This window comes from Episyrphus balteatus, chromosome 1, assembly GCF_945859705.1.
Source record: "Episyrphus balteatus chromosome 1, idEpiBalt1.1, whole genome shotgun sequence".
Taxonomy (NCBI): domain Eukaryota; kingdom Metazoa; phylum Arthropoda; class Insecta; order Diptera; family Syrphidae; genus Episyrphus; species Episyrphus balteatus.
The window spans coordinates 102943721-102969995 of record NC_079134.1 but is presented as its reverse complement, the minus strand read 5'-3'; the positions used below and the strand labels follow the sequence as shown (position 1 = coordinate 102969995).

The window sequence follows — 26275 nt, the reverse complement described above, 5'->3', positions numbered from 1 at the left end:
TAAGCGACGGATCGGACGGAGGGACTTCCCATAAGAACGTGTGTATTTTATCGAGCTGTCAGTCAAAAACTTCGACGCAACGGACGCAACGGATTTTATGGGTTGGGCCCTTTAGAAATGCAAAATGACCGAGAAAGCTAAATTTTGGACATGTTGTAGGGGATGCGTAAAAAAGCTTAACTTGAACTTTTCGACCAAGATTTCCTTTGAGCTTTTTCCGCAATAATTTTTTATTAAAATCAAATTTGTAGACCCTGTTCAGACCTACAATTTCGTATTTTTGTTTTTTTTTGTTGACAAAAATTACGACATGAATGATTGTTTTTTTCACAACCGAACGAGCGGCTTGCTTGGCGATGGGTGCAGACTAAACGACTTTGCGGCCGGCTGGAGATCGTAGTTTTTGTCAAAAAAAAAAAACAAATAGATAATGTCAAGAAACAAATCGCATATCGTAAATTTTTGACTTTTTTTATCGATATCTCGAAAACGGTTCATGATACGCAAAAAATGTGCATGCATGAACTGTAGAACATGGTAAAAGCTACAAAAAAGCATCGTGTAAAATTTTCGTATCTCGAAGGATAGCCGAGTTATTGTCAAAAAAATTATTGCGGAAAAAGCTCATAGGACATCTTGGTCGAAAACTTCAAGTTAAACTTTTTCAAGCATCCCCTACAACAGGGATGGCGAACCTTTTTAGAGCCTCGTGCCATTTAAAAAAAATATCTATTTGAGGTGCCCTCGGCGTGCCATACATTTTTGATCTAGTTTTTTTTGTGACCACTAGAAGCAAAAATGATTAATTTTAAACTACGAAGCGTTTTATTTGTAAAAACACCTATTAATTTAAATTTGAAAATAACAGATTATTATTGTAGTTCGTTTTAATAAAAAAAAAAAAAACAAAATTTGAGATTAAAGGTAGGTATAACTAAATGGCCAGTGGGAGATTTACAAAATTATTATTTCTTTATAGCGCTATTTGTTTTTGAAAAACACTACAAAAATTGTTTTTGGAACCAAAAAATAAGCTTTTTGCATCATTGTTTCAAACTTTAAGTTCGGAAAAACTGAGTTTGAAAAAAATTAATTTGAAATTGTTCAAATTGAAAATATTGTCAAGATCTCCAACTTTTCCAATTTCATGTTTCCATTAATTTGCAATTGTTCGTCGTATTGCTCTCCACCCTCTCTAGTTTGATTGATTTCAACTCTTTCCTCGTTTCGACTAATTTTTGAGTCGATATCGGACAAGTTCGTTCAGCTACATTTCAATTTCTTCAATTTCCTACCAGTAAAATTTCGAAATGTTAAGTTTATCAAAGGATGTCGTATCAGGGTCCATAGTACCCCTAGCATTCCGATTTCCGATAATTCTTTTACTTGTGAAAACCTAACCGATAAAAAACTGTTCAGCTAATTTTACTTCGTCTGGTTTTTCATGTAAATTCAATCCGTTTTTCAAAACGTGAGTATCTTCTTCTGAGAAGAAGAGATTTTTACAGTTTTACAATCTCAAGAAAAATTTGACTGCAAAAACCGTTGAATGTCGCTCAAATGGCAATTGAATTACTTAATTGGTGGCGTGCCGCAAATATTTTATGGCGTGCCACCAATGGCACGCGTGGCATTGGTTCGCCATCCCTGCACTACAACATACCAGGAAGAAGTAAAGGTAGTCATATCCAAAGGAGAATGGGCATTTTTGACGTTCGGCGGCCATTAATGAAATTGGTATCAAATGAAAGAAGTATAACTTAAGAAAAACTTTTCCCAAGGAGGTTTGGCTCTATTGCATTAAGAATGTGAGATATTGCAATCTTACGGCCATATTATTAACTCTGGATTTAGTTTGGATTAAAGTTAATTTTAAGTCCAATCCATTAATTCTAAATTTAATAAATCCAAGGATTTAATTTTTTGTTCATATTGACTTGACAAAACAACTGAACACTGTGAAAATAATTTTAAATCTAAATTTATAAAGTTAAACAGACCTCCAAGAAAACTAGGATTTAAAAAATTGGATTTAAGATTGGATTTTAGTAGTGAATATTATGGAATTGGATTTATTTTGGACATTTGACATTGTTTACATTGTATTTCGTAAACTAGTGAATAATATGGCCGTTAGTGTTGTTAATGCATCGTTCAGTGTGTGAAGGCCAAATTGTGTTATATTTTTCTGTCGTTTTCCCTTAGTCTTAAGACATTAATCTTGAATATACGACCAATAGAACTCATAATATAAGACCGGGGGGCAACTTGATTTTATAGGGGGGCAATTAGAAATTATGGTGGATTACACCTCTCATCGAGAAATCTGTAATACATGTACATATTTTCACACTTGAAGACACTTTCAAATTAAATGTTCATTTTTGAACACACCTTAAATTCATCGTGTCAACTGTTGGATGGGGAAAATATTTTGTAGGGCGATTTTTTTAATGGAGTACCGTTTTGGAGGGAGGGGGGTTCTCATTTCACATTTTTGTTATTTTTTTTTACAAAAAAAAATCTTTTCGGTATGGTCATGGCATCCATGTTGGATGCAAAAAAAATTTGTTTACAAAAAACTAAAAACCATTTGTATATTCCAAACTACATTTTAAGACCATAACCATTAACATTGAGTGTGGCGTTCCTATGCTATAAGCGTTTTAAGGTGGCCATATTGATTTTTTTTCGTTTTTTTTTTTTTAATCAAATGTCGAAACTTTTTTAATTTTTTTTTTTAATTTTTCGACAAAACTTTGGTAATTGTACATTTTTTTTTGTTTGTTTTTTCGTTATAATATTTTCAAAAAGGTCTGTGACCGCGAATTTTACAATTTGAGATTTGATGTAAATGTTCTTACAACTGAAATATTATTTAAGGGAAAGAAACAAACAAATTGATATAATTAAGGATATATCGAAGGAAAATACGAAAAAAAGTAATAAAAAAAAAAAACAAAAAAAAAACAAAAAAAAAACAAAAAAAAAACTAAATTAAATTAAATTAAATTATTTCAAAGAACAAATTAGAAACCAAAAGTAAATATTCACAAACGTGTGATTTTTGTTTAAAAACAAAAAAAAATCAAATTAAATTATGTTAAAATAAATAAGATACAGAAAAAAAAACAATAAAATAAATAAATAACATAAAGTAAATAAATAACATAAATAGTTTATGAACGTATAATTAAATAGATAAGTAAATAAATAAATAAATAAGAAAAAATAAATAAAAAGATAAAAAAAAACAAAAATAAGTAAATAAATAAATAAATAAGTAAATAATTAAATAAATGTGTAAATAATTTAATGAACAAACAATAATTAAGTAATAAATTAATATATAAAGTGAATAAATTAATAAATAAATATTTTGAAAAATTTATAAATAAATTTACATAAATATCTAATTAATAAACATTAATAAAAATAAACATTTAAATTTGTTGTTAGTTTAAGAATTCTTTCAAAAACCGATTCAACATCCGCTTTTCTGTGGAGACCTAACGTTGAAGTATGCCAAGGTAGATTAAGCATCATTTTTAAGATTTTATTTTGAGATACTTGCAATTTTGCATTTATATTCGTTCAACAATCTTATCAGCAATCATTTAAGACGTTCATCTTAAAAGTGCATTGCGTATATCTCGAAATCTTTACATTTCAATGCAACCATGTCAAACTAATTTTCGTTTAATTGTTCTATGAGAGCTTTTTTCAAATCTCATTTTCTCCGCTTTTTTAAAAATATTTTTGGAAGATTAAAATTTTTGCTTTGTGTTAAATAGCGTGATCAACAAAGTTTTGCGAGTCAACGCGTTGACACTGCTAAGTAAACGTCACGTTGACACACCTGCGCGTCAACGTAATTTAGGACAACATTGACGCAATAGTGTCAATCATGTGATAGTCAATGTTTTATGCATTGACACTGTGAACGTTGACGGTGAGATGACAGAGAGAATATGGATTTTTTCTTGACGTCAGAGAGCCAACGCATTGACTGATTTCGTTGACCGTGTAATCAAAGCTTTATTAAATTCACTTCCCTTAAAATCAAAAGTTAGAATTAACGCACCTCTTAAAATTAACAGAAAAGTACAATTTGTTGGTTGAGAAAATTGGTGTTCGAAACAGTTTTTCTTGACCCTGTCTTGAACACTTCAGAATAGAATTTTTTACTCTTGCTTTGGACTTTGGAGTCAGAACAGATTGGCACAGATTAATGCAACATTCAAATATGTTTGTTGTTGTTTTCTATTCTGACGTTTCTAGTTACTAAATTTTGTTCATAAAACAAAAGTTCATAAAACGAAAGTTAACTACTGTACATACACTTTGACAGCTGACTGTCCAAAATGCTGTTTATTTTTTTTAAATCCGTAGTAGTATGGCCATGTCATCCATGATGGATGCAAACATTTTTTTTTCCACGAAAGCCAAAAACCATTTGTGTGGCCATGGCATCCTTGTTGGATGCAAACAAATTTTTGTTCACAAAAAACCAAAAATCATTTCTATATTCTTAGCTACATTTTAAGACCATAACCTTTAACATTAGTTGCGTCGTTCTTGTATTATAAGCGTTTGAAGGTTGCCATATTGAATTTTTTAAAAATCAAACGTGGAAACGTTTAATTTCTAATTTTTCGAAATAACTTTTGTAATTTTATTTAGTGTAAACATTTGGGAAAACCTACAGCGGATTGGTTTGCCAAAAAAACACGCCTAATATAAGTCAAATACCAAAGTAAGATTTTTCTTAATCACCGTCTTGATATCAGATTTTCAGGTAGAGGCTTTCTGTAGAACAATATTTTCTTAGAATTTACCCAAAAAGCCACCCCCTTTTATTCTCCTTATGTTACGGGACACCATGTAGGTATATTTTGATCTTTTTAATAAACTCTTTAAAGTTTCAATAATGGATAAGCACACGAAACGAATGGTTAAGTACCTACTTTGCATGTACATTTTTTACAATTGAGTCTTTTGAAACTCCAATTCTGCCTTCTCTCACTCAGTTTCCCTTAAATATTCTCATTAAGTATGTAAAAGTATGTATTATATATAGATACAGTCGACTTCGCTTAACTGGAACACTAAAATTGCAGAAAATTTGTTTCACTTAAGCGGAGATTTCAGTTAAACGGACTTCGGATAACTGAAAATAGTTTCACATTAGCGGAGTAACACAAAATAAGCAAAAACAAATTTATTTATGTTTAACATGTATGTATTTTCAATAATTCATACAAAATTTTTTACAAACAGAAATAATGTGTATTTAACAACAAAAACAAATAAATAAATTAAAAGTATTAAAGAACTTGAAAGACTCATGAAATTCAACCATGCCGAGCTGAATAGGTTAAAATATTCATTTAAGTCAAGATTGTTTTTTTCAGTAAAAAGATGTTTTCAGTTAACAGAAGTTCAATTATCCGAAGTACTTTGCATGGGAAGTATTGGAAAAAGCTCCGTATTAAATTTCTTGTTTCAGTTAACCGATTTTTCAGTTAAGCGGAGTGCAGTAAAGCGAAGTTGACTGTACTTGTAGGTATTCAAATATCCTAAAGTTTATTCATTTGAACAATTATTATCCCTTGCGTGCATCTACCTTTTATTATGACGTAAAATCGACCGACGCTGCCTCCCGGAGGTAGTACTTTATTGTATTTAACGTTTACTCTGCAACATGGCAAATTAATGTTCGTGCACTTTGTGGCATACTTCCAGTCCCAATGTTTGCTTTCGATGAATCTATGATTCATTCAAACCTACAAGTGTTTGCTAGTGGTCGTGATTGTTAAAAGACTCGGGCCAAACTCCAGTCAAAATAAAATTTTCATTTAGGCGTAGGTTAGGTACTTCAGTCACATTCTCCCTTCTGATACAATCTTGCAATTAAAGTTTTCCTGATTTAATTCTAGCTGTCAGCACAAATCGCAATAAACCACTGAACTTCATCGAAAAAAAGTGAAATACAGGTATAAGCGGTAAGGGGATCAAAAAAGTTCTGCCATTGAGGTTTATATGAATCTCTTTTCTGTTCAATAACACAATTCTTAAGGTTTCATTCAGTAGCTATATAAATATACCACAGAGGTACGTGCCAAGATAATTCATGTGCATGCTAGCAGAACATAATCCCAAAATATTCGTGGATTTGAGTGACATTGGGGTAACAGAAACGGAATAGCTGCAAATTGTCTCAATTTCTTAAATAGTGTCACTTAAAAACGAATCGATAATAGTGCGGACATACATTCTTAATAAATGTTAAGTTTGTTTTTAGTGAAGTAACTCATGCCGAACACCTCTGATTTTGATGATTTTTATTTTTAACGTCGATAAAATTGAGTTTGTTATTAGCAATTTTATCACAAAATTGATTTCAAACATAAAAAAATAATTGAATACAAGGGTAACACCCAATGGCGTACTTACCATTGGGGCAGCCGGGGAAGTTCCCAGGGCCCTCGACAGATGACAGGGCCACACGGGAGATTAGAAGGGAAACAAAATAACGAAGAAAAAATATCTTATTTTTAACATAAGATACTTATCAAGGGGCACGGTAGTGCCCAGCCAAGTTCTCTAGCAACTTTGGCACTACAACCTTATTTACAGGAAACAACTCAGGCCATTTTCGACCCCCCTCTAACTTCCACGCCAAAGATGCTAGAATTTTCATACTCGCTACATTTGTTGAGCTGGTCAAACCCAAAATCCTCACAAAATTTCAGCCTCCTACGATGAGTAGTTTCTGAGATATAGGGCTTCAAAAATTGCAAAAACCGTAACTGACTCACTGACTCATCAAAATTATGGAGAACTTCCCGATATCGTAGAAACTTAAATTTTACACGGTGATAGGACTTGTGGTGTATACAAAGGAAAAAATCGAAAATTTGAGATTTTCAATTCAGGGGGCGTGGCATCCGCCCTTTTTTGCTGAATTTTCATCAAATATTATAGAGCACTTCTGATTATCGTAGAATCTTGAAATTTGGTAGAACGATAGAGCTGGTAGTTTGTACAAAGGAAAAAATTTTAAATTTTAGAATTTCAGCCAGGGAGCGTTGCAAACGCCCATTTCCGCTGATTTTTCATCAAATATTATAGAGCACTTCTGATTATCATAGTATCTTTAAATTATCTTTAAATATGTAGTTTATACAAAGGAAAAAATTTAAAATTTGAGAATTTTAGCCAGGGGGCGCACACTGGGGATTTTGCGGAAAAAAGTCAAAAATTTAAAGTTCCTCGGAGAATATTTCAATAGTATTTCTAAATTCTAAAATAAAATCTGAATCAAAATCAGAAAGAATTACTAAAATCGGACTTGTAGTTTACTTTTTAGAGCTTTGTAAAGGGACAAGTTGTTGAAAGTATAAAAAACGAAGTGAAAATACCCTCAAATTAAAGCTGTGTAATTTATTTTTAGCTTGAGCCGACTCATACACTTTTATTTTTCCGTAAAGAAGCCATCGTTTGTCTATTGTAAATCGAAGAAATTATTAATTTTAAAGATTTTAATTATTTTATATAATTATTTAAAGAAAAGAGAAAAAAATGGCTTGATTTTTTCATATTTTTGTAAATATAATTTTAGCTACACTTGCCTACAGTTAGAGGCTATTAAAAACTTTTTCCTTATGAAATTCCCTTTCGATGAAGGCCAAATTTGGGTGCCACCAGGTGCCACTGCGTTTTTTATTGGTAATTGAAAACTTCATTTGGTCGCAAAAATCATTTTCTTAAAAATTTGAGCTTTTAAATTAAGTTCTTTAAGTGAATTGTTTTTGAAATAATCGATTTCAAAGTCAAAATTTTGAAAAAAAAATTTTAAAAAACATATCCAATACTATTTTTGACAAGCCTGGGGATTTGTATTCAATTTGAATAATGAAGAACACTGCCTTAATTAATTCCTTACCAAACACTGAAAACCATATGTTTCTATGCCTTCTAGTTTTCGAGAAAATTGAAAAGTAAAAAATCTCCTTTTTGTCAGATTTTTGTTTTTTTGGCTGCAAGCTTGAAATTCTTGTACGAAAAGACAAATAGAGAAAATAAAATTAATTCGTAACACATTTTTTTACAAATCTACTACAATAAAATTACATTTGATTTTTTGAACTTGGCTCAGAAAAATTAATTTTCGTTATATGTAACTGAAATGTATGTACATAATATATTGAAAACTATTCAAATTAAAAACGAATGAAAAGGGATTATGCGTCTTATTATTATACATTTTATTAATAATGGGAATTTTAAGCATTTTATGCGAAGATCTAAGCAGAAATCTAATGGAATGTCTCAAGATTTAAATTGAAATTATTATTGAAAAATACAGATCATCTGACCCATTCCTTTAGGTATTAAGAAGAATCAGAGTCATTTAATTGAGGAAAAAATGGCTCTCTTAAAAGAATTAACTTTTGAAAAATTTGTATAAAAAAATGAAAAAAGTGTTTTTTTTTTAATAATTTTTAACTATAATTTGGGTTTTTTATTTTGCGTGGACGTGGACCTCGACAACAGTACCTACTATGAATTATTCTTTTCCATTTAATGTATTTAAAATCGGTGAGGTGGTTCCAATAATACAAAAAAATTTAAAAAAAAATGCTATAAGTACAAGTAAATTGAGAATCGGAATTCTTTATTACTCTCACAAATTTTTTTAAAAGGGCGTGGCAGTGGGCGGAAATGAATAATAATAATTTCTTACGACGAAAACTGTCATCCCTGAAAATTTCATCCAAATCTATTCAGTGGTTCAGTTTTTATTTAATTTTTTCCGCACTCCCATACAAATTTCCCCAGTGTGGGGCGTGGCAACCGCCCATTTTCACTGAAATATAGAGATTTACAATTCTGCAGCCATACCTTGCAAAAAGTAGTTTGTTTACTTGGCAATTTTTGAAATAACTTTAAAAATCGGTAATTAAAAGAAAAATTGTCAAGAAAACAATCAAAATTTTATTGATACGAATTTGATCCCAAACTTTAGAACTTGGTACACTTTTACATCTCAATACTTTTTGTGCCAGCATAATTTCAAGATAGGAGAACTTGGCTCTTTTTTTAACAGTAATGTTTTTGTTTTGATCTACATAACATGAATCACCAGAAACATAAGAAATACAAATTAGAAGCACGTACTGCATTATTGGCTAACTATACGAGGCCCGTACTTTAATTGGGTCCTAAAAAAAAAAAAGATTTTGGGCCCCAAAAAAACTTGAATACAAATTAATATTACTTCAATTTCAATACCACTACAAGACTGCGTAGTTGATCTTTTGAGGGCCCTCAAAAATAGAAAAATAGGTAGACATACGGGCATAATGAAAAAAATCTATACTTTCTATACTGAATTTTCATCAAATATTATAGAGCACTTCTGATTATCGTAGAATCTTGAAATTTGGTAGAACGATAGAGCTGGTAGTTTGTACAAAGGAAAAAATTTTAAATTTTAGAATTTCAGCCAGGGAGCGTTGCAAACGCCCATTTCCGCTGATTTTTCATCAAATATTATAGAGCACTTCTGATTATCATAGTATCTTTAAATTATCTTTAAATATGTAGTTTATACAAAGGAAAAAATTTAAAATTTGAGAATTTTAGCCAGGGGGCGCACACTGGGGATTTTGCGGAAAAAAGTCAAAAATTTAAAGTTCCTCGGAGAATATTTCAATAGTATTTCTAAATTCTAAAATAAAATCTGAATCAAAATCAGAAAGAATTACTAAAATCGGACTTGTAGTTTACTTTTTAGAGCTTTGTAAAGGGACAAGTTGTTGAAAGTATAAAAAACGAAGTGAAAATACCCTCAAATTAAAGCTGTGTAATTTATTTTTAGCTTGAGCCGACTCATACACTTTTATTTTTCCGTAAAGAAGCCATCGTTTGTCTATTGTAAATCGAAGAAATTATTAATTTTAAAGATTTTAATTATTTTATATAATTATTTAAAGAAAAGAGAAAAAAATGGCTTGATTTTTTCATATTTTTGTAAATATAATTTTAGCTACACTTGCCTACAGTTAGAGGCTATTAAAAACTTTTTCCTTATGAAATTCCCTTTCGATGAAGGCCAAATTTGGGTGCCACCAGGTGCCACTGCGTTTTTAATTGGTAATTGAAAACTTCATTTGGTCGCAAAAATCATTTTCTTAAAAATTTGAGCTTTTAAATTAAGTTCTTTAAGTGAATTGTTTTTGAAATAATCGATTTCAAAGTCAAAATTTTGAAAAAAAAATTTTAAAAAACATATCCAATACTATTTTTGACAAGCCTGGGGATTTGTATTCAATTTGAATAATGAAGAACACTGCCTTAATTAATTCCTTACCAAACACTGAAAACCATATGTTTCTATGCCTTCTAGTTTTCGAGAAAATTGAAAAGTAAAAAATCTCCTTTTTGTCAGATTTTTGTTTTTTTGGCTGCAAGCTTGAAATTCTTGTACGAAAAGACAAATAGAGAAAATAAAATTAATTCGTAACACATTTTTTTACAAATCTACTACAATAAAATTACATTTGATTTTTTGAACTTGGCTCAGAAAAATTAATTTTCGTTATATGTAACTGAAATGTATGTACATAATATATTGAAAACTATTCAAATTAAAAACGAATGAAAAGGGATTATGCGTCTTATTATTATACATTTTATTAATAATGGGAATTTTAAGCATTTTATGCGAAGATCTAAGCAGAAATCTAATGGAATGTCTCAAGATTTAAATTGAAATTATTATTGAAAAATACAGATCATCTGACCCATTCCTTTAGGTATTAAGAAGAATCAGAGTCATTTAATTGAGGAAAAAATGGCTCTCTTAAAAGAATTAACTTTTGAAAAATTTGTATAAAAAAATGAAAAAAGTGTTTTTTTTTTAATAATTTTTAACTATAATTTGGGTTTTTTATTTTGCGTGGACGTGGACCTCGACAACAGTACCTACTATGAATTATTCTTTTCCATTTAATGTATTTAAAATCGGTGAGGTGGTTCCAATAATACAAAAAAATTTAAAAAAAATGCTATAAGTACAAGTAAATTGAGAATCGGAATTCTTTATTACTCTCACAAATTTTTTTAAAAGGGCGTGGCAGTGGGCGGAAATGAATAATAATAATTTCTTACGACGAAAACTGTCATCCCTGAAAATTTCATCCAAATCTATTCAGTGGTTCAGTTTTTATTTAATTTTTTCCGCACTTCCATACAAATTTCCCCAGTGTGGGGCGTGGCAACCGCCCATTTTCACTGAAATATAGAGATTTACAATTCTGCAGCCATACCTTGCAAAAAGTAGTTTGTTTACTTGGCAATTTTTGAAATAACTTTAAAAATCGGTAATTAAAAGAAAAATTGTCAAGAAAACAATCAAAATTTTATTGATACGAATTTGATCCCAAACTTTAGAACTTGGTACACTTTTACATCTCAATACTTTTTGTGCCAGCATAATTTCAAGATAGGAGAACTTGGCTCTTTTTTTAACAGTAATGTTTTTGTTTTGATCTACATAACATGAATCACCAGAAACATAAGAAATACAAATTAGAAGCACGTACTGCATTATTGGCTAACTATACGAGGCCCGTACTTTAATTGGGTCCTAAAAAAAAAAAAGATTTTGGGCCCCAAAAAAACTTGAATACAAATTAATATTACTTCAATTTCAATACCACTACAAGACTGCGTAGTTGATCTTTTGAGGGCCCTCAAAAATAGAAAAATAGGTAGACATACGGGCATAATGAAAAAAATCTATACTTTATTGCACGACAAAACGTTTTTTTTTTGTTTTCATTTGCTTCTATTCGACTAACATACATATCAGTCGTTCGCATTTAAGAAATAAATTAAAAATAAGTCTCTCTTTCCCACTCATGATAAGATTTTTTTTGCAATGTTGCGAAGGATTTCTGTTTTATTATGAAATTCATTTTCACATAATTTTGCTCTTATAATCTGTCACATATAAAAGTGATCTTATTTATATTATTATTTTGAATCTTGTGTCGTTATCAGTTTCCTGAATAATTTAAGAAAAAAAAAAATGAATTCATAAATTCTCGCAGAAAATGTATTTTGTTTCTTCTTTTCCTCATTCGTATCTACATTTAACTACTATCTCATCATCAACCCTCTCTTTTCAACACAGTCATCGAAAAATTTCAAAATGTTTCTCAACAATTTAATTCTTGGATACATGTTTTGGACCCACTGACTTAAAAAGCTTTCCCATAAGAAATGGGGGTCAATTCCCCATCTGTGAAACTGTGGTGTGATAAGTTTTATTACGTTATCATAATAAATTATATTCTTTAGTTGTATCTATAGCTTTCTTGAAATTCAATTAAAACGCCATTTTTTAATTTTTTAATATTTTGTCTATATAATAAATTCGATTTTGGATTTATAAAGAAAATTGAAGAAAAAAAATTAAAAAATTAAAGCAACTTTCAAAAATTTTTCATATGAAAACTAAAATGATAAATTTTTTATCACTTCACAGTATCACAGATCGGGAATTGACCCCCAGGGTACTGACAATTTTTGTTGGATAGAGTATAACAATCGATTTTTCGGAGTATAAACTAAGAAAAAAAAAATTATTTTTTTACCCACCCTTATATGAATGTATAAACACATAAAGCGGTTACTATTTATGATACAGTCTTGAATCTTGTTTCAATTAAAATGGAAAAGTTTAATACCTATTTTATCAGTGTGGTGATACCATGAAGTAGGAAGCTATGGTAAACAATTAACTGGGTAGGTTTGGTCACAATTTTGTTATTTTTCGACAAAAGCGAATATTATTTCTATGCAAACTTTAAATAGATACTCTCCGCAACTCGTTTGCTGTGAATATGTGGGCATAACTTTATTTCAATCCCATCTAATCTAATTACAATGTTTTTCTTACAGTTCCTATCATTCCTGAGTTCCTGTACGATATTCGCCATCCAGATGCCCCTCTTGATAGCTTTCCCAGAACACCATTGTCAATAATAACACCGCCACCACCAACGCTATCCCCTTGTTCAAAAAATGAAGATGACGCAGTGGCAGTTAACTCCAAAATCGAGTATGCCACCATCAGCGATGTGGGTAAGGACATAGTCAATATAGTCCAGTCATTATATACATTTGGAAATGCAAAATGACTGAGAAAGCTAAATTTTGGATATGCTGTAGGGGATGCTTGAAAAAGCTTAACTTGAAGTTTCCGACCAAGATTTCCTATGAGCTTTTTCCGCAATAACTCTTTTGACAATAACTCGGCTATCCTTCGATATACGAAAATTTTACACGAAGCTTGTTTGTAGCTTTTACCATGTTAAAATCAAATTTGTAGACCCTGTTCAGACCTTCAATTTCGTATTTTTATTTTTGCTTTTTGCTACAAAAAAGCACCTTGTAAAATTTTCGTGTCTCGAAGGATAGCCGAGTTATTGTCAAAAAAGTTATTGCGGAAAAAGCTCATAGGAAATCTTTGTCGAAAACTTCAAGTTAAGCTTTTTTAAGCATCCCCTACAACATATCCAAAATTTAGCTTTCTCGGTCATTTTGCATTTCTAAGCCGTTTTTTCCGACATAATGACTGGCCTAATATTCATATCCTAATATCTTTTTTTATAACTCGTATATTGGTTTATTCAGAGAATGCAACACTTTACCGCGAGATGGAAGAACGGCATAAGGAGCTTGTGGGTGAAACCGTAGAAGTTGGTCTTATGTTTGCTTCAAAAGCATTTGTGCAGCTTTTAGTGAATCCCATTGTTGGACCTCTGACGCATAAGTAAATTAAAATCATTAAAAACAAAAAATAAAAACGCTTATATTTGTTTTTCTTTAGAATTGGCTATAGTATTCCAATGTTTGCTGGCTTTATAATAATGTTCTTGTCAACTCTCAGTAAGTTGTTAAAATTACATATTAGCTTAGCTTTTTTTTAATACCACTTTTTTTCAAGTCTTTGCATTTGGCCGGTCTTATAGTGTATTGTTCTTGGCTCGAGCATTGCAAGGTATTGGATCCTCTTGCTCTTCAGTTTCCGGTATGGGTATGCTGGCAGATAGATACACGGATGACAAAGAACGGGGTAATGCGATGGGAATAGCATTGGGTGGACTTGCACTGGGAGTATTGATTGGACCACCCTTCGGAGGGATCATGTATGAATTCGTTGGAAAATCAGCACCGTTCTTGATTCTCTCAGCTTTAGCTCTTGGCGATGGAGTATTGCAATTGTTCATGCTTCAACCATCCATTCAGCGTTGTGATTCCGACCCACCTTCTTTGAAGGCATTAATAAGTGATCCCTATATTCTTATTGCTGCAGGTAAAATTATTTATATTGTTATATTCTCCACTGATCTTGAAATCAAATTATATGTAAACTAAAGAATCTAAGCCATTATACAAATATTTGAAAGTGCCATAAGTTTATTCAAAACCAATCCATCAAGCTGAGCTTCAAATTAATTACAACGGTATGTCTTAACTGATCAAAATATTGCAGCAAATAGAAGATTTATAACTCAATTTGAACTAAAAATGACTCCAAATAATATTTCTTTGATAATAATTTAACATTTCATTTATATTTCTGGATTTTAGAAGCTTAAATAGTCTGATTTTTCCCATTCCGCTCCGCTTCACGAGGCAGATTGAGATTTATTTTGAGAGCGTATCGGAATCTCGATTTTCAATATCCCGTTTCTAAAGTACTGTTTTTTGAAATCTCGCGTATAATAATCCTGTTTAAGCAAAATCCCGTCTCTGGAAAGCCCGCTTTAAAAAAAAACCAGGTTTTCACGCAAATCCCGTTTCGTACTTTCATAACTGCTACTCAATATGGTACACTTAAGTTACCTAGCAGTTCCTCAATTTGAAAAAATGAAAAAAAAAAAAATGCATTGAAAATAAAATTTTTATTGCAAATAAAAAAAATTGCATTGCAAATCTATGGAAAATGTGGTAAATATTTTTTTAATATTCGTACTTTTTTACAATTTTGACAATTTGACCTAACATTAGCTATTCCAACTATAATAATAGCTAATGAAAGGTCAAATACTAAAAATTTAAAAAAAAATCGTCGAACATTAAACAAAAATATTGAATAGTCTTAGGTACTGCCCATTTCACGAAGGACTTTTAAACATTTAACGGGCTTTTAAACCTTAAAATGGAATTTTTTGGTTTCACCAAGCACTTTAAAATTAAACAAGCTTTTGAACACCCTTATATAAACTAAATGCCTATTTTTGGTTCATTAAATTTAAAAAGTGTTATTGAAATAACATCAGATGCAGTAAAGCAGTAAATAAGTAGCTGAAATTTTTGTTTTGCATTATTTTAAATTTTATTTTTTTTGGAAACAAAATTAATTTATCGTCTAAATCCGACGATAAAGAACCAAACATAGTAATTCGCCATGCAAGAATATTCCAGGTTCACAGGAATTCATTCATTGATTATGACGGTGTTGAGTTCCAAATGAAATCCGACTTTCAAAAGCATTTGTGAAGCAGTAGTCGTGTTTGTTTGCCTTTTTTTCTTATCAGAACTCATTGTTTAATTTAAAAAATCAAAGACCGACTTTGTTAATTTGTTATTTGTTTTGTTTGTTTTTTTTTTTTGCATTTATTGTCACTTTTTCAACACATAATGCTTTCTCATTCCTTCTCACACATTTCGCCTATTAGAAAGAAAAAAACAATTTATTTTTCCAGGAATGTGATGAGAACTCAATTTTAACAAAATATTTCCTAAAATTTCCCTTTAACAGATTTACTCCAGTCAAAGCGTCATTTGACCTTGCGCACAGAGGCACTGTCAGTTTTTATTTCATGGTTCGATAGGGGTATATTTAAAAGGCTTAAATCCAATTTCTCACCACCTGATCATTCTTTTTAGCAGAGTTATTCACAAAAATGCATTTTTTGGGATATTTTACTTCCAAGATAATATCTTTGCTCCAGTATGTCGTAATTCAAAAAATGAACATATATTCTCTTCCTTATAATATTTTCTATCCTTGTGTGTAATTTCATTGTATTGAAGTGAGTAACTACAAAATGGGAGCCAGTTAAAGTCAAATTCTAGTTGTTGAAAAACACATTTTCGTTTTTATTTCGAAAAAAGCTAAGGTATATTATGGTTTTTCTAACCTATTTTGTAGTCCTCTTAATTTCCTGCATTTTACAAAAAAAAATCAACTCTTTATCACCAAAAATGACCGAGCAATTGATAAATGAACGCACGAATAAGCGGTGCGAAAATACCCAAAAATATCGTTTTTTGGGAATAACTCGGCTTCAGAATGTCCTACGACAAAAAATAAAGCTATTAATTGTTCGTTACAACATCTTCTATCTATTCGGTGCACATTCTTTTTGTTGAAACAAATAAAAAATAAGTAATATTAAGTCAAAAACGTTTTTTTGTTTATCAAACTCTTGCCTTATTATTTTTCAAACGGTGCTAGTATTTTCTAACAAAATACTATTTTAGTCCTTTAAATTATCTACAATTTAAAAAAAGAATTAGCTCTCTCCGACCCATATGAGCCCAGAAATTAATTTTTTTTAAAAGTTACAAATGACCAACAAAAAACATGAGACAAATTCTCTTATAACAAGAAACAATGAAAACAACCCCTCTCACTGAGAACTATTATCAATATTATTATTAGACTTAAAAACAAGGGAATTTTGTTTTTTTATTTTCTTACGGAATAATGCTTTTTTAAAATTATAATAACTCGGCTTCCGTTTATCGTAGAGAGCTAATGTTTTTTTTTTAATTGTATATAATTTAAAGGACTACAACAGTATTTTATTTTGTTAGCCAATACTTACACTGTTTACAAAACAATAAGGCAAGAATTTGCTAAACAAACAACGTCTTTGGCTTAATATTACTTATTTTTATTTGTTTTAACAAAAAAAAATGTGCATCGAATAGATAGAAAATGTTGTAACCAACAATTAATAGCTTTATTTTTGTCGTAGGACATTCTGAAGCCGAGTTATTCCCTAAAAACGATATTTTTGGGTGGTTTCGCACCGGTTTTTCGTGCGTTCATTTATCAATTGCTCGGTCATATTTGGTGATAAAGAGTTGATTTTTTTTGTAAAATGCAGGAAATTAAGAGGACTACAAAATAGGTTAGAAAAACCATAATATAAGCTTTTTTCGAAATAAAAACGAAAATGTGTTTTTCAACAACTAGAATTTGACTTTAACTGGCTGTCATTTTGTAGTAACTCACTTTAATACAATGAAATTACACACAACGATAGAAAATATTATAAGGAAGAGAATGTATGTTCATTTTTTGATCTACGACATACTGGAGCAAAGATATTACCTTGGAAGTAAAATATCCCAAAAAATGCATTTTTGTGAATAACTCCGCTAAAAAGAATGATCAGGTGGTGAGAAATTGGGTTTAAGCCTTTTAAATATACCCCTATCGAACCATGAAATGAAAACTGACAGTGCCTCTGTGCGCAAGGTTAGGCCCCAGGGTTCGGACTTTACTGCGATCGAAGTAGATTTACTTCGATTTTGGGCAAAAAATAAAATCTACTTCCCTACTTCTCTTTTTCAGGATCTACTTCTATTTCTTAATTGAAAAAAATTTTTCAAGTAATAAATTTAGAGAAAGGGATTTAACTTCAATTTTAAATCGTGTCGAGGCATTGAGAAATAAAGCTCAACTGATATCTCAAAAGATGAATGGAGGCCAATTATTCTTCGAATTCAAGATAGAAATAAAGTTTGTCAAAGTAATTTTAACTGATTTTGAAGAATTCCGGATCAAAAATTTGTTAGATTATGCTGAATTAACCGTTTTACCCTTAAGCACCGTTACATCTCTTGGAAAAGATCATAATAAAAAAGTAAAGAAAAATAATTTTGTTGAAAAATAATTTTTTTTGAATACATTTTTGGAAATAAATGTTCTGAAAGTTTAATGTTGAAATCTACTGCCGAAATTTTGGATCTACTTCACTTTTTTTTTTCAAATTTGCTTCGAAATTTTGAAACTGAAGTCCGAACCCTGTTAGGCCCTTTTTTCCGATGCACGCTTTGACTGGAGTAATTGGTAAAACCAAAAATATTTAAGGGCCTCATAAAATTTAAGAAGATTTTTGATAAGAGTGCTTTTAGTTTTTGTTTATGGAATTGGACATTAACCATTTTTTATTGAAACTATATATAGTACAGAGAAGCTGACATAAATCTCTTTTTAAGTTGGACTTTTGGAAAAATGGTTGTTTGAGCAACAGAAATATTTATGATTATGATTAAGTTTCGAATGTTAATATGCAAGTTCCTGCAAGTTTATTAAACCTCCGTTTTTATAACTCGCACAAAAAGCATTGAGATATAAAAGGCACCAAGTTCTTAGATTGAGTTTAAAATTATCATCGATTAAATTTTGCTGTTTTGCTTGACAATAGTTTTTGATTGACCGTTTTGTGATTTTTGAATATATATGTATCTGGCCAACAGTGCTGCCACCTTACTCCTTTAGCAGTAGATCTTTTAAAAATTTTAATAGTACCTAACCAAAGTTTGATTGTTGTCCATTTCAAAATTTTAAGTAGGTACTGAGTGAACTCACACTAAATGTATTCACTGAAAAATTCAAATACAGCCCTATCGTGAGTTTTACGTGACCAATATTCCAAACGAAAAATTGAATTTCACTTGTTACTTGTAAGTTCCGAGCGAAAAGTTGTACATGTTCGGGAAACTTGCCGTATTTTTTACTCTTTTTCAGGTAATTTGAGAAATTACCGACATCTTTTTGCTCAGTTTTATTTTGGCTACTGGTGAAAAGTGAAACTCGCAATACCCGTTAAAATTTCGGACAAACAAAATTATGTGAAATGACGTGAAACCGAATATAGAGCTGTTTTGTTTTTTTTTTTACTGTTGAGCTAATTTTTTAAATTGTTTGTAGTAAAATATATTTCTGTGATTTGAATGTTGTTTGTATATTTAAAAATGTACTGCGGTATATTGCAATCCATGGTATAAAAAGAGAAGGTATGATCATTAGAAGAAACTCTGTATCGAGAACTGTCAAAACTTCAAAATGGCTACTTAAGGTTTTGACAACTGCCCATTGAAATTGTTGTTGTAAACAAATTTGTCTTGGAAATTGTTGTTGCTTTTGACTTTGCCAAATTAAACGTCAAAACCTTATTACCCCATTTTGTAAGATGGCGGCCCAATGATCATACCTTGTCTTTTAATACCATGATTGCAATCTACTGCGCTTTTGCTTGAAATATACTGCGCTCAATTTTTTTGGAGTGGAAGCGCTGCTGGGGCTGACATTTATGAAGTAATTTCTTTGGATTAGCTCAACAAATGTTAGAAATGGGGTCCAAAATGGTTGCTAGAAAACTTGACTGGGCACTACCGTGTACCCTAATCTTATATTTTTTAATGAAACATAATTAATCAATGGCACAACATGTATTTTTTTAAGTCGTGTGGAATAATTAAATTTTCTTATCTTTTGAAAACAATGGCTTTAACAATATTATAATTTATTTCAGGAGCCATTACATTTGCTAACATGGGAATTGCAATGCTTGAGCCATCTTTGCCAATATGGATGATGGATAACATGGGGGCCAGTCGATGGGAACAAGGTGTTACATTCTTACCGGCTTCAATAAGTTACCTCATCGGAACAAATTTGTTTGGACCTCTGGGACACCGAATTGGAAGATGGTTGGCTGCTCTATTGGGATTACTTATTATTGGTTCTTGTCTTATCATGGTAAGAATACATTAAACAATTTGTTTTTTTAGAAAATTAATTTGAACATTTTGCATAGATTCCTATGGCAACTCACATCAATCACCTGATTATTCCAAATGCCGGTCTTGGATTTGCCATCGGAATGGTAGACTCTTGCATGATGCCCGAACTCGGTTACTTAGTGGATATTCGACATTCAGCCGTGTATGGGAGTGTTTATGCTTTGGGTGATGTGGCTTTCTGTATGGGATTTGCTATAGGACCAGCTTTAAGTGGAACTTTGGTCAATAGTATTGGATTCGAATGGATGCTTTTTGGAATCGCAATTTTGTGCTTTCTATATGCACCTCTGCTAGCATTCCTTAAGAATCCACCCACTAAAGAAGAAAAGAAGGTTGGTATTGACATCAGTGCCAATAGCCATTCTAATGTACATGAAAATGATAATGTTCTTGCACAAACAAACCCTGCTTATTTAAATGATGGACCTTAAAAAAATTATTTTTGGAGCAATTGTTTTTAATGTTATCTTTTTTTTTAATAAATTCTTTATTTTTTTATATTTGATTTTGTATGTTTTTTTTTCAAATTAATTTATTGATTTCTTTTTACATAGTAGTGGAATTAGGGGAAAAGATGGGTAGATATCGGATTGAATGCTTGTAGATTTAAAGACCCTTTTACTTAAGAAAAATTGAAGATTTTTGTTTTTTTTAATTTTGTGAACCAGCACCCCGGTTTGCTCATAAATTTGTCTAGACTTTTTAAGTAAGCTATAGAACGTCCAAACAAGGATGTTTATACAAATTGAATACTAATGGACTAATTATATTAACAATCCAAAAGAATTTTAGGTTTTAAAAATCGAAATTTTGGTTCAAATGGAGAAATCGTTTACAAGAAAAAAACAGGAGAATCTTACAACCTCACTTTGTCATTGTACTCAAGCGTATTTGTTGCAGAATTTGATATCCAATCAGTAGCTTAATATAAGCAATAGAACCTTTGATTTCACCTGTTTTACTGGACGACAACATGTAAAAAAGACCATAATCATAGGAACATTATATATAAAGCATCAACAACATTTTTTTTTTTCAATTTTGTGCACTGCACCCCGGTTGGGTCTTATGAGGAATGCTCGTTTTTCACGGAAATTGAAATTTTGTGAGATTTTAGAGCCACCTTGAATTGATCGCGATTATTTAAAAAGATTTTTTTAACCAATCCATTGTATTGGGAATTTTGCTCTATAGTCAATTTACCAACAAAAAGAATTGTTTTTTTTTTTTTAATTGGGACGTGCGCCAAGTCAACGATAGTGAAGTAAACGATAGTCACAAAAAGCGATTATGTAAAACGAGCAAGTCGTAAGGCCAAACTAAATCGAAAAAAATATTTTTTTGAGGCTCACATCTCACATGCATTCTACTAGCAGACGCAATAATATTATGACAGCTTAACGAAAACAAAAGTCAAAAGATACGTAACTAAATAGGAGTCGTAAAGATTAACAAGCATCGTTAGAGTAAAACGATTATCGTAAAACGTAGTCGCACTGCAGAGAGATCGAAGTAGTATAGTTTTAGTTTAGCAAGTAAAGCTTAAAAATTTGATTGAGTTGAGCTACAGAACATTAATGTGTTTATGACAATATAGCAGTATATAAATATAATAAATTAAAAATAACAAAAAATAATAAACAATTATAACAATAATAATAATAATTTTCAAAAATGTAGGTATAAGTTTTTAAGGGGTAATAACACCTTGTAAACCATGAAATCGAGCGTCATTTTCATCAGCGTATAAAACAAAGAAGAAATATTATTTTCTTTTGGTGTTTGTTTAGTTTAATTAAGTATATTAATAGGTAACAGAATAGGCTATGTTAAATTTTTTAATGATGTGAAATTTTTTAAATGGCGCGCCATTTAAAAAATTTCACATCATTAAAATCATCATTAAAAAATGGCGGTGTGGTTCAGGATGATAGCAAAATCCTGTGTTTCCATTGGGCGACCAACTTACTCCTACAGTTTTGAACCTATCGGGCTAAAATTTTTTGTGTAGCTTAATAATACTATTCCCTAGTGAATTACGTAGGATTTTTTTCAAATATTAAAATTTAACGATTTTATGGTCTTTTTTCACCGAATTTTGTTTTTGGAATAAATTTTTTCGATTTCGTGGTTTACAAGGTGTTATTACCCCTTAAACATACATCTCGATTTATGTTTTTTAATATAAGAAATGAGAAAGAAAGAAAAAAATATTAATTAGAGTAGTGAGCTTTAAGTTCGATCCTGAACCTCTCAGTCCCGCCGCACCTTCGTATATGCCCTGGTAGAGAATTCCATAGGCGAATAGAGCTAACTAGGAATTGTCACTCAGATGTTAAGCATGTAAATCGTGGATGAATCAGTTGATGAGATGTGCTAGAGGATCCAAAGCGTAGCTTATCAAATAAATAACTAGGTTGACGAGTTTCAATCACATTCGAGAGTAAAACCAATGCCCTATAGGCAAGGAGGTGATCAAATGACATACCTATTTAAAATTAACTTCGAATAGATTGAAACTCGATCAAATCGTCTCAGATTAAACACATAACGCACGGTATTATTGAACGCAACATTAAGTTTTCTCTTGCTAGATACATGCATAATAGGGCCCCTGAGTTACACTAAACAACGAACCATTGCAATTTCATTAATCACGATCCTTTTAAATAACTTTCAATTTCCACCACATAACATCTTATAGAGTGTGAATTTCCTGCACATCTGGATTTGGAGAAGAATTTCTTATTAGCCGAGTGCACCATTCTAGTAGAGTTGGGCACTTTATCTAGTTCATATGAGTGATCGATCAATTTAGTTCAAACCATTTTTTCATTTTAGTTCAATTTAATTTATTAAGTCCATTTAACTAAAAACTTTAAAAAAAATTAGCTTATTTAAACTGTTCCCATAATTTTAGTAAAATTGAAGCATTTTCATTATTTATTCTAATCTAGTTTTTTGGAGTTCACAGTTCAGTTAGTAATGTTGATTTACATATTTTAGAAATTAACAATTTCTGCAAACTTATGTTTTAATCAGGGGCGAACGCAGGGGGGTTTAGGGGCTTCAATTCGCTCTCGGTGTATTGAGATTTGTACTCAGAAGAAAGAAGAAACCCCTCTTCAATGCTGCATCCAAACTGAGCTGACATCACAACGTTTTTCAGATTTTTTTTCACATTAACTGAACTACTTTACGAAGAATGATTTGGAAGAATATTTGCTGCAGTTATGGAAATTGCTAATGAGATGGAATTGCAATTGGTAGTACACTACACACATTATAGCAAAGCAAAGGAACCGAGACAATTATGAAGGTCGTCTGGAAGATGATTTTCGTCGGTCGGTCTCTCTTCCGTTTTTGGACCATTTATACAGTTAACCCTTTCGGTACCAGCGTTACTCTCATGTAATATATCTTTAAAAATTCGTAAAAAATATTCCATCAAATAATTTTTATAGGCTTCGATGGCTAAATTGAAAGATAATAATGCCTAGTTACTGGATTAGTACAAAAAGTTAGTCAAATATCATACTTTTTTATCGAAAAAGAGACTGAAATCCATATTTTTTTTTTGCAAAAAATTTTGTTTTATATGGTCATAATTTTGATAAAAAGATATAAAAATTGTTAATCCAGAAAGTGTTTTGCTTTTTGGCTCAGAAGAAGTAGCATACATTATATTGTTCTATAAAAAGTTATTTTCTCAGTTGTCCGACTTTTTTGGTGGTCATAGGCAGTGTATGTTACTTACATGTAACATGAGAATAACACATTAGTTTTGCTATTTATTATTTTGGAACATAACTTTTTGCTATTCATTTTTTAACAAATTAGGTGACTTTTCTTATATTTAAAATAATTTTTTTTAATGTTGGCTTAAAGTCAATTTTATTTAATTCTTATCTTTTATTTTTTGGCGCAACGTTTCAGGGATGATTATCCCCTTCATCAGGCAAAATATAAACAATATTTGATGAAAACAAAATTATTTCAGGGATGGTTATCCCCTTCATCAGGCAAAATATAAACAATATTTGATGAAAACAAAATATTATTAAACAATATTTGATGAAAACAAAATATTATTAAACAATATTTGATGAAAACAAAATATTATTAAACAATATTTGATGAAAACAAAATATCATTATTTTGTTTTCATCAAATATTGTTTATATTTTGCCTGATGAAGGGGATAACCATCCCTGAAACGTTGCGCCAAAAAATAAAAGATAAGAAATAAATAAAATTGACTTTAAGCCTACATTAAAAAAAATTATTTTATATATATTTATTTTATTATATATTTACTGAAAAAAATATTTTTTAATATTGATTTTCATAGCTTGGGTTCGAAAGGGTTAAAAAATTTACAAAGCTTCGTTCGTTGAGTCGTTCTGGTGGTTGAGTCCCATGTCAACCCCCTACTACTTTAAGGACCCACTCGCACTAGTTGCGAATTAAATTGGTATGAGTCACATTTCTTTTCAAGCGACGATATATTCTAGTTCCCCTCCCCGAAAAACATGAGCCCTATTGTGAGTTTCACGTGAACAACATTCCATCCGGAAAAATAAAATTTCACTTTTCCTCTATTGTTGCGGGAGACAAAATATTCGCATCCCGAAAACTCCTCGTATTTAGAACTTTTTTACAGTTAATATGCGAGGTAAGCAGCTCACTTAAACTTTGGTGAAAAACAAAAAACAGTTTAGCGGAAAATGCTAATTTCCTTCCGATGAAACTAGCAATAGCTTTCTAAATTCTGGGAGAACAAAAATATTTCGAGCGAAAAATTGTCCAAGTAAAACTCACAACAGGGCTGATTAAGAATACAAAAAAAGAAAATGATTAGTTAATTTTTTTAACTAAGGGGCGCATTTGCAAATGAAAAAAGATTGAATATAGATAAGAGGCGCCTTTTTTTCAAAGAAGTAAGGTCAAAAATAGGAGCGCGAAAACAAATAAAACAACGATTTGAGTGCCTTCGTTCTTCACATAAAGTATCGTAAAAACTCGGCGTCCCCAAATGTTTCGCCCCTAAGTGACCGCCCTAGTATGCAATTTGGTTTCTCTTTATTCTATAAAATCGGCGTATAAGAAATTCATCTCCAAATCCAGATATGCTAGAAAATCGAACTTTATGAGATGTTATGTGGTAAGAACTGAAAGCTTTTAACCAAGTAGCAATTCATGAAATTGGAATGTTTCGTTGTTAAGTGTATCTTAGTGATACACTACAATTCGTTTTGTAGAGAGAAATTCCCGATACAGTGGATCGAAAACAAAATTCTTCTTTGCTAATCGTGAACTAAATTGAACTAAGTATGTGAACTTAGTTCACTAATTCACTCTGTATTAAATTAGTCCATTTAACTAATTCGCTCGCGAACGACAAAAGCCTACATTCTAGACCTTCGTTTTAAGAATAGAGGGTTCAAAAATCAAACTGCATATGAAACTGCATCCAAGTTTTGCGGAGAAAAAATATTTCTTCTGCTCCACCTCAATAATAAGAAAGTGCCAGTACCAACGTTTCTTCTTGGCTATGTAAAGTTGATAGGTACCCAAAAATGCTAATTTTTTTTCAAACCTGCCTGGTTCGATTTCCCAAGGTTAGCTCAGGATACCCTAAGTTTTGTTCGCTAGCCCACCCTTAGTTCTAAAATTATAACGGAATTATTTTTTTTTCTCTGAAAAGTTTTGTAGGTACTATGTTTCCAAAAGATACAACAAAAAACTTTTTTTCATATCAGAACTTTTATTCTACGATAAGTTTATTCACCTCACAAAAGAATTGTACGCATACACAACAGTGACCTTTTTAATTCATAATTTAGAAAAAGTAAATCCACTGGTGTGGGCATTGCGCCTCAAATGTTATTTATTTTACTTAGGATTCTAATTTGATTGAATGTAGTTTATATAACAATCCTTTTAAAAAGCTTAGGTTGATTTTGTTTCATTTCACCTTAAGAACTACAAAATACAAATATTATTTCAAGTGTAAAAATCATTGATTTTTTTGGTTTGCCATATAAGCACCAATTATTGTCCTTTTTACGCTTTTTCTCAATTATCTCAAATAACATAACATTTTTTTTAGCGCACCTTTAGTTCAATAATTAAAAATCAAAATTTGTTTTTTTTTTTTTTTTCGGTGTTAAAATAATTATTGTCCATTTTACACTTTTTCTCAATTAATTAATTTGAAAAAAGTTTTTTTGCCAAAATTATTGAACTAAGGGGGAGCGAACGAAAAAAAGTGATGTAATTTTTTGGAATTACCATGAATAATTGAGAAAATTGTAAATTGTAAAAAGGACAATTGTACCTTATATGGGCAGAACAAAAAAAATCA

General features: G+C 30.8%; 1 protein-coding gene across 9 annotated transcripts in view; it reads left to right on the top strand.

The window, feature by feature from the left end:
* The window catches only part of LOC129907149 (synaptic vesicular amine transporter), a 138599-nt gene that overhangs the window by 108730 nt on the left and 3594 nt on the right, over positions 1 to 26275 (top strand). For 8 of the 9 annotated variants that reach the window (XM_055983221.1, XM_055983220.1, XM_055983225.1 and 5 more), the window contains exons 3-8: positions 12976 to 13158; positions 13711 to 13849; positions 13907 to 13965; positions 14024 to 14392; positions 19638 to 19864; positions 19923 to 20408. In XM_055983221.1, coding sequence (XP_055839196.1) covers positions 12976 to 13158; positions 13711 to 13849; positions 13907 to 13965; positions 14024 to 14392; positions 19638 to 19864; positions 19923 to 20339 — 1394 coding nt within the window. In that variant the 3' untranslated portion in view covers positions 20340 to 20408. Of the gene's footprint in view, positions 1 to 12975; positions 13159 to 13710; positions 13850 to 13906; positions 13966 to 14023; positions 14393 to 19637; positions 19865 to 19922; positions 20409 to 26275 lie in introns of those variants that run through there. The other variant, XM_055983227.1, reaches the window with a different exon arrangement.